General features: G+C 37.2%; 1 protein-coding gene across 1 annotated transcript; it reads right to left on the bottom strand.

Moving 5' to 3' along the window:
* Positions 1-4,377: 4,377 nt before the first annotated feature.
* On the bottom strand, positions 4,378-9,471 carry gapdh (glyceraldehyde-3-phosphate dehydrogenase). The gene is made up of 12 exons (XM_015370835.1): positions 9,383-9,471; positions 8,982-9,027; positions 7,650-7,749; positions 7,269-7,375; positions 7,062-7,152; positions 5,976-6,091; positions 5,801-5,882; positions 5,570-5,721; positions 5,383-5,461; positions 5,217-5,300; positions 4,823-4,920; positions 4,378-4,752 (listed from the first exon to the last, which is right to left on the bottom strand). The coding sequence occupies exons 2-12, from the start codon at positions 9,002-9,004 to the stop codon at positions 4,683-4,685; spliced, it is 1,002 nt and encodes a 333-aa protein (XP_015226321.1). The 5' UTR covers positions 9,005-9,027; positions 9,383-9,471; the 3' UTR covers positions 4,378-4,682.

The following is a 9,471-nucleotide window of genomic DNA, read 5'->3' as shown; positions in this document are numbered from 1 at the left end:
GGCTTTAGCATTTTAATTAAATTATAAGGATTCTATATAGATATTTATAGAAGATAATAAAAAAAGAGGTTATTGTTGTAAATATCTGGAGGTATGAATATGATATTTACCATAAATAATAATAAAAATAAAAAATGTATAATACATAAAAATTATCTTTTGAAAAATTCACATTTCTCCATCCCAAACAAAATATCCTTATCTGTTAAAGTAATGTTAAGATTTTTTTTTTTGAAAAATTGGCCGGTTTTTTCCGGATTTTTTTGTTTTATTTCCATTCCCAAAAAGGTTGATTAGGTTTTTTTCTTTTTTTTTACAAAAAGTACACATTGGGTCCAAAGCCCATTTATATATTCTTATCAAAAGTTATTTAACAGGATAAACATTATGAATAATTTTATAAGAAATTTCTCTTACTTTATTGTTTATTAATTATTTTTTAAGGAGCAACCAAGTCCACTTCCAATTTATATTTTCAAAAGGGTTGGACCAATAAAATATACCAGCTGGTGAAAAAACAACATCTTGTAATAGAATATTCTTAACCTTTTTTTTGTTGTTTTCTTACTTATAAAAAGACAATCATGATCAGTATAAATGGAGTTTGGATCAAAACTTGGCACTGAGTAAATTTGACATGTGGGTAAAGATGATAAAAGCTTTAATGACCCACTAGGGGTTGCGTTAAACACAACATCATATTCTTTGTGGGTAGCAGGAAATTGGAAAAGTGACACCAAGTCAGAGTAAGACAATAAATGATCATTTGGATTTAGTAATTGGCTCACAAGTTATATTCCCCTATGGTACCCAAAAATTATACTTAAGCAAGAGTAGCACTACTTTATCATACTTTTACTCAAGTAAAAGTAGAATTTAATGAAATTTCCCAAGTAAGCATAGCAAAAAAATTGGATTAAAATGGCTACTCAAGTAAGTTTCTGAGTAACTGATCTACCTACCTCTGATGAAGGGATTTATTATTTTCAAAATTATGTAAAATTGAACAAAATAAAAGTGTAATGCAGATTTTGGTGTTTCATAAAATAAGATAGAAATAAACATATAATTTACAGTAAGAAGTAAATAAACAGTTTAGGTGGAATGAACACTCTTCAAAATGTTTTTTTTTTTTTGCAATAAAACTTACAAAATCAATAGGTAGGGTATTTAAGATCAGGTTAATTTACAGTATACAGCATACTGTATGTTCACTCAACCTCCGATTGCAACAGCAGAATCAGCAGATGGAAAATAACATCAAAGAATAATCCTTGAGAACAAAAAAAAAGAAAATGTGTCTCTCAGAGAAAACAACCTGATCCTGAACGGGGAGAAGCCGAAGGAGATCATTGTCGACTTCAGGAAGAACAGGCCTAACCACGCTTCACTGCTCATCGGCAGCTCAGCTGTAGAGGTGGTTAGCAGCACCAAATTCCTGCGGGTGCACATCACAGACACCCTCACCTTGACTGTAAACACCACCTCACCACCACCTCACCACCACCTGCGGAGGATAAGGAGTGCCCACCTGCCCCCACCCATCCTCACAACCTTCTACAGAAGCACCATAGAGAGCATTCGGACCAGCTGTCTCACTGTGTGGTTTGGAGGCTGCAGCGCTTCAGACTGGAAAAATGTGAGAAGGGTGGTGAGAACAGCAAAGAGGATCATCGAAACTCCTTCCCCTCTGTTTAAGACATTTCATCCAAGCACTGCGTGTCTTGAGCCCATAACATCAGTTACCCCTCACACCCCCACCATGGACTGTTACCCCTGCTGCCCCCTGGGAGGAAGCTTCTCAGCATCTGCTGCAGGGCCAGCAGGTTCTGCAACAGTTTCTCCTTCACTGCCATCAGACTGCTAAACTGTTGAAAAAACTCTAAATTAAGTCCAAGATTCTGCATCACATTGATAATACCAAACCAAAATACTGCACATTTGCACCATATATATTTCCCTTGAGATGCTCTGAACGTCCATATAAATCCTTGTTTTTTGATCACTGCTGCACTTTCTGAAATGAAAATATTCATTTTACTGCTAAGCTGCTCATTCACTGTCTGAGCGCTGTATAAAACAAAATTTTGTTTTGTGCACACTCTATGTATTCACAATGACAAAAGTTGTCTAAGTCTAATGGTGCATATTTGTTTCAAACAAGCTTGTTTTTATTTCGGAAAGTTATTCAAAATAGCAAAAAATTGTAGTCAAATAAGAGTAGTGATACTTTATTTTTAGTGAAATAAAAGTAAAACGCTGTAAAACTACACCTAAATGGTTTTTGTGTTTTTTCAATAAGTTTTTCGAGATAATATAGCTGAGTATGCAAGGGAAGATTCTCAGTCATCCAGGTCATAGTCATTCCAAAAACGTTAATAAAAAAAAAAAAACAATCCACTGGACTTGGACATTTTGAATTGAAAAAAACTATCTGGATGGGAAGGAAAACGTCTTCAAACTTGGAAAGAAATTCCAGTGGATTGTTTTTTTTTTTTTTTACTTTTCTGGAATGTAGTTGGGTAAATGTGGATATAAATACTATCCACCGCTAGTATTTATATCCATTATTCATTTTCAAGTTACAGTTATAAACCTGTGTTAAGTCCGCTTGTTTATTTTAAGTATGTGATTAACAAATATGAATTTCTATTCAGAACCGTTTAGCATAGTTTTTCCTGGAAAGAATATGAAACAAGCCTCAGATGACATCACAATTAAAAATGTTATATTGCCTCAATAAATTTTTATATGAAACTTGCACACTGAAGACAAAGGCAAAACAAAACAAAAGTAAAAAACAATATAAAAAAAAGAGAGTTTGTCTCCACCGTCATCTAGAGCTCTTCTATGCAATTAAAGGTACATAACGGCTCAACCCATTTAATGTTATCTAGAACGGTAATTTAATTCAAACTGCTTCAATTTATGAGTAGGTGCATAGCGTTATCAGCAAGGGCCTTAAGAAAATCTGGTCTATTTTTAGTGATTTATTTGGACAATATAGATGTTTTGCAAGTTCATTTTCCTTTTGGTATATTGTGATCAGCATAGTTTGACCCTAAACTAGTTTTGGAAGTCTTCCGCCAACCCTAAATGCTCACTGGTCCCTGCCTGAACCCCATTAATTTCTTGGAGCCACCTTTGGCAATAGCTCAGATGATGAATCTGCTAGTAAAGATTGCCATACACTCTATAAAGCTGGCCTTTAATAATGAGTGCTGGAAAGAAAACATAGCTGGATAAAAAATAACATTTTTTTTATAGAGGTTGGGTTCTAATCAGAAGTGTGTACTTACTAATCAGAATAACACACCATGGAGAAAAGTACAGCTGTTAAACTAAAGATGGATCAAGCTAATTACAAGACAGTTTATTTTAATCATCTCAGAGGATTTATTTCATATGCATAAAACATGCATATGCATGAGACATAGCCAAATATGGTTTGAACTTATGTTCCTCTACCAAGGATTTCAATCAAACAAAATGATTGTATTTAATGTATACGCCTACTGGTGAAATTAAGGTTCTATTTAAAATGCGACAATTGCTAGAATTTAAAACCACTGGACAGAAATGTGTAGATTAACTGCATTTTCATGGATAGTTTATTTTCAATACAGGCTCTAGACATTCTATGATAGTTATTTTATGTAGATCAGAAAATGTGTGGCTCAGCTTCATGATTTAATAGAAGAGTTTTGAAAGCTTATGCTATGCTTAAATGTAGATTTTCTTGTTGCTCTGCAGATCTTTTTCTTTAAGCAGTTTTGCCAATATTTTAAAAGATTGTGAAAAGTCAGGTAGCTTAAAGGAATTAATTTATGGTATGTAGGGTCAAAAAGACAATGTACCATTTGCAGAAATAAAGGATAAAGTTTAGCACTTTTCATTCAATATTGCAAAAAAAAAAAAAGCTTTAACTTTCCCCTATATTAACCAGTTAAAACACTATGCATGATCTGCACATTTATATACACTACTGCATATACAAATAGCATTGGTAGACTGATAATCCAGCATCACCTGCCTTTCCATTTATTACACTGGTTCAGTAGGCTACCACAGTGAATGGAGCACCTATAGATCAACAATACAGATTATAATTTTTTTTTGACACTGTACATTTCAGGATGTGAAATGGTAAGACAGTTTGCAGGTTAGCATAAAGCCAGAAGTGATAGATTTCAGGTTTGAGTGCTGTGTGGAAATGAAAACTAGAAATGATCCTTTCCAGAAGTAAAACCAGGTGAACAGAGTTAGATTTTTATGAAAGCATTCAAGATGCAAAAAAAAAAAAAAAAAGCTGATTTAATCATCTAAATACTGTTTAAATCATTTTAATCTGTGCAACAGCAAGGACAAAAGGCTTGATTCTCACAAAGAGGACTTTATTCCACAACTGACTGCAGAACTGGAGTCCTGCAGACAGGAATACCTTCACACCTTAATCCATCCAACACAAGAACAGAACAGGGAGTTTACCAAATAAAAAAAGAATTGGTCAACAGATTAAATCCTTTTTCATGTGGGACGTTTCCTCAGGCGTGATGAGGGGGGTATGGATCGACCATCTGATGGAACTAAGCAAAATCGCAGCTCTTACATGTTTTACATTTATAAAACTCTGTATAAAGGAGAATAAGGGCAACACTGGTACATTCAGTCATCTGGTTGGTTTACTCCTTAGAGGCCATGTGGGCCATGAGGTCGCAAACACGATTGCTGTAGCCGAACTCATTGTCGTACCTTAAAAAGAAAAAATAAATTAGCATCATTTTTAACAAATGTGGTTAGATGGATATTGATGGAGGCGCACCATGTAACAAGCTTGACAAAGTGGTCGTTGAGGGCAATGCCAGCGCCAGCATCAAAGATGGAGGAGTGAGAGTCTCCATTGAAGTCTGTAGAGACAACCTACAGGAGAGCAGGGAGTACAAGGTGAACAACTTTGATTTAAGTTGAAGATTTATTGGCTTTGGATGCAGTAGGTACATTTGGCTTATATTTTGATATTTTGTGATTTATGGCTCTCCGTCTCAGATATGTTCCTGCCATAGCTTTAAGTCCAAATTCCAAATGAGCAATCTGCAAATGTCCTAATCGCAGTGCAAATCTGGGTCAACACTAAAAGGCAACCAGAGCAAACCTACTGGATGCTTAAGCCCAAAGTTGGGACATAATGAAGCAAAATGTGAAAGCAGGGTGCAGACCTGGTGCTCAGTGTATCCAAGGATACCCTTCATGGGACCCTCAGCTGCAGCTTTCACGACCTTCTTGATGTCATCGTACTTTGCCTGTAAAAGATAAGAGTGCAACCTAAATCATACATTTATCACAAGAAACGGCAAAAGTGAATATAGAAATGAGCAAACTTACTGGTTTTTCCAGACGGACAGTCAGATCAACCACGGACACATTGGGGGTGGGGACACGGAAGGCCATACCAGTCAGCTTGCTGTAAAATCGGCAAAGAAAAATTAGAGTCACTTAAGCAAATTAACATAACCCTCTTATAGACAAACAGGCTAAATAAAGTGAATTCCACCCGCCCCCCAATACTGACCCGTTGAGCTCAGGGATGACCTTGCCAACAGCCTTGGCTGCACCAGTAGAGGCAGGGATGATGTTCTGGCTGGCACCACGGCCATCCCTCCACAGTTTTCCAGATGGGCCGTCCACAGTCTTCTGGGTGGCTGTGATAGCATGGACTGTGCTCTGATGTATTCAGAATGAAAGAGGAGCATTAAACAAGCCAGGGCAGCTAAAATACTTTGCAATAGAGTCAAATTCTCACCATCAGGCCCTCAACGATGCCAAAGTTGTCATTGATTACTTTAGCCAGGGGTGCCAGGCAGTTTGTTGTGCAGGAGGCATTGCTATAAAGACAAAATTAGAGATTGAAATACATATTTAAACGTTGTGGTGCTTGGCAAGTTTTTTTCTATTCATTTTAAATACGCAATTCTTACCTGACAACCTGGAGGGATTTGTCATACTTCTCATGGTTGACGCCCATGACAAACATTGGGGCATCAGCACTGGGAGCAGAAATGATTACCCTCTTGGCACCACCCTTCAAGTGAGTCTAAAAAGTGGTACAAAAGTAGTATAAACCCAGTTGATGATCAGCCATTAAGGAGAGTGTCATTTCATGCAGAAGGCATCCTCATCTTCCAATTTTATACTCATTTATGAAGGAGCCTATAATTTACTTTAAAGATTTATAGCAAATAAAGCCAAATGAAATAAGTTTCAAACCTAAAAATGGGGACAAAGAAAATTACACAAAACCATACACTACCACTACAAATAATACGCATCCATGACCTTCTACAAAGGAGAATTTTAAAGCTGGGCTTTCACTTGTTTATTAAAACTTAGTGAATTTAAGGCATGTCAACTTCTGAAACTGCTTTGAAAAGCTGTAGATTTTAAAAACTTGTGTTCTCCTGTTTTAGAATAAGAGTGAGGACCATTTAGGTCCTTAACCTTTGGAGTGAGGACATTTTGGCCAGTCCTCATGAGCAATGTTGCTCTCGTAGATTGAAGGCTAGGGTTAAGGTAATGTTAAGGTTGTTCTTAGGGTTAGAGCATAGAAAGGGTTTAAAATGACAGGGGAAAATAATTCAATTGAAGTCAATTGGAGTAAATGCCAAGAAGGTATACGTTTACTACACATTTTCTTTGATCCAGTGGTCCCTTAAAATGTCCTACATGCTTTAGAAGCTCGATCACATGAACTAAAAATAATGATTCAACAACTTGAGACTTTATGGCATTATGAAGATAATAGGATATATATAATATAGAGTAGTGAACTCTGGGGGAAATTTTAGCTATATTTTATGGGATCAGTAGTCCAAGGATTTAAATTTGCAAGTCTTCAATTCTTCGCAATTGCTTTATTAAGTAGCTGCCCTGCACCAGTCAATGGAATTTCTCATTTAGTTTAATGTTAAACATGGTAGCTGCTTTCCAAATTCAGTTTAAAGCATCAGGAAATAAATATTCCCAATATAAAAATCTTTTAGAAGTCAGATGGACTGAGTGCTTACTGAGGCCTTCTCGATGGTGGTGAACACACCAGTTGACTCCACCACATACTGGGCACCAGCCTCACCCCATTTGATGTTAGCTGGGTCCCTCCTGTAGGGAGGAGGATAAAGCAAAGTTGTCTCCATCAACTTTTTTTCCCCCAGGGGTGTGTAATGATGGTTTTACCGTGCATCCAAACTAACAGAGACACTGGGAAATGAACTTACTCATGGAAGACTGTGATTTTGTGTCCATCGATGACCAGCTTGTCTCCCTCAGCCTTGACCTCGCCATGGTAACGGCCGTGTGTGGAGTCATACTTGAACATATAAACCTAAAGAGACCAGATTGCATTTTGTTTCCCATCAATATAGAACACATTTAACAGTGGTTGCTTAACATATTTTAGCCCAGACGACAACAATTTCCTTTGCTCCCTAATCCTCTACAATGGGAACCAATTTAGCCAAAAAAAGAGCCCATACTTTTCAACTTTTTCTCCACATCAAGTTATCTTGGGGAAAATATTCAATAATAATACCCTTTCTTGTAAGTATCTGGTGTGTGTGGGATAAAAGGCAGTGTTCTGAAGAACATTTTTGACCTACCATGTACTCCAGGTCAATGAATGGGTCATTGATGGCGACAATCTCCACCTTCTTGGTGGTGAAACCAGCACGGGTCACCAGACGACCAATGCGGCCAAATCTGTAACAGGTGAACAAAAAGCACTTCTTAGTTTAGGCCTCTAGATGGCAACATGATGCCTCCTCAATCTGCTGATTGGCTTTAGTTTCAGTGAAATTAAAGGTGGAAACTTTCATGTAAATACAGAACTGAGTCAGTCAAATTTAGTTTGACATTAATTTAGACCCTGGGGGGGGGTATGGTTCACTCTACAAGTGAAGCTATTTTTCAACCATGTGGAAACATAGATAACACCCCAGGAGACATGAAACTGCAGTCAAAGAAAGGCCAGAGTTCAGGAGGAGGGGCAGGAGGAGGTTGTCGTTGAGAGTCAAAATGTTTCTCAAATGTGGTAATCCTTGTGACGAAAGTGCACAGTTTAATCAATGGTCAAGTTAATATTTAACCCTCTGGGTCCTAAAATTTGGCCCCTATATGCTATGCTTATACGTCAGAGCTACTGGGATCAGGAAGTTGAGCAGGTAGAGGGGGGCGAAAAAAAACAAAAGCTTTGTGACCCAACAAATAGATTCAAGTCAGACTGTGTTCTGCAATTTCTAGGTCTGCTTCCATCAGCAGGAAAACTGAACAACCCCTCCTATGATGAAATTACTGCCCACAATGTTATCTGCTAAAGGCCAAAGTTCAAAGATCAAGAAAGTCACCATGAACAGTTGCTCAACAGTCAGTTTGGAGCACGAGCACCTGTGCATGTCCTCCATTAGAAAATACTCATGGCTGCAGCTGCTGCAGATCATCACGTCCAAAAAGCTAGCAGGGTTAAGGCCTTTATCCTGTTTAGCATTGAATAAAGTTGGTGGGAAAAAAAGAAAGAAAAAAAAACTGAAGCGTCAGGATCTGACACAATCAGGGAAAAAAAAAAAAAAACCTCTAGTGCTGTATTTTCTGTAATTTTATACAACTTAGAAGACAGGCCCCATGCTAAACAAAGCACATAGATTTCTTTGCAACCCCTTTCTTTCCTGCAATTTGTATAGCCAATACCATGAAAACCAAATACCGCTTTCCCTAAATTATGTGAGTCAAAGTCCATTATTTTGTTGTCCACAAGCAGACAAATCTTGCAGTTTCTTCCCTTAGACAAACAATTATATAAATGCAAACATCGCATTGCACACATGTCAACAATAAAAGAATCCTTCCATAACTTAACTCTACTTTAGACAAGTTTTAATCAAAAGCATCACTTATAGAGACCTAATGTCTTTTACACAGGTGAAAAATGCCCTTACCCATTGATACCAACTTTCACCATTTTGCCTGGGTTGGTCTAGTCCTCTGAAAAAAGAAAGAGTTAGATTAATTTACAAACATTTAAATCCTATTGTTCTTCAAATGTATACATTTCCTCCTTAGGCATGCAAAAGTGAGCAGACCACAAAAGCATTTGGTGAAATAATTGAAGGATTTTGATTTTCATTTAAATGAAACCAGATTAAAACAGTCATACCAAGCAGTAAAAAGGCCCAGCAAGTCTACAGTCATTTCTTTAATAGTTGCTGAAAGTGTTCAACTGCATTTATTCCATGCATGCAGTCAACAGGTGATCTAAATTATAGTAAGCATGCAGCCTGCTATGTCCCTTTAGTTTACAGATGAAAACTTTTTCAATGAATTGCTTGGAGGTATTTACCGTTTGTGAGATGACTCAGTCTGTCTTGCGACTCCGGGTGTGAGTGGGGAAGAGCAAAGTTTAACCATGCGTTTTTATGATTTACCAGA

The sequence above is a fragment of the Cyprinodon variegatus genome, unplaced genomic scaffold, assembly GCF_000732505.1.
Source record: "Cyprinodon variegatus isolate N-32 unplaced genomic scaffold, C_variegatus-1.0 Scaffold48, whole genome shotgun sequence".
NCBI classification, from domain to species: domain Eukaryota; kingdom Metazoa; phylum Chordata; class Actinopteri; order Cyprinodontiformes; family Cyprinodontidae; genus Cyprinodon; species Cyprinodon variegatus.
This window is presented reverse-complemented; position numbering and strand designations above follow the sequence as displayed.

Excerpts from the sequence above, each read along its gene's own strand:
- gapdh (XM_015370835.1), bottom strand. The coding sequence starts at position 9,004 with ATGGTGAAAGTTGGTATCAATGG. Across the intron at positions 7,153-7,268 it reads AAAATCACAGTCTTCCATGA|GAGGGACCCAGCTAACATCA; the intron begins GTAAGTTCATTT and ends TCCTCCCTACAG. Across the intron at positions 6,092-7,061 it reads CCACCATCGAGAAGGCCTCA|ACTCACTTGAAGGGTGGTGC; the intron begins GTAAGCACTCAG and ends ACCACTTTTTAG.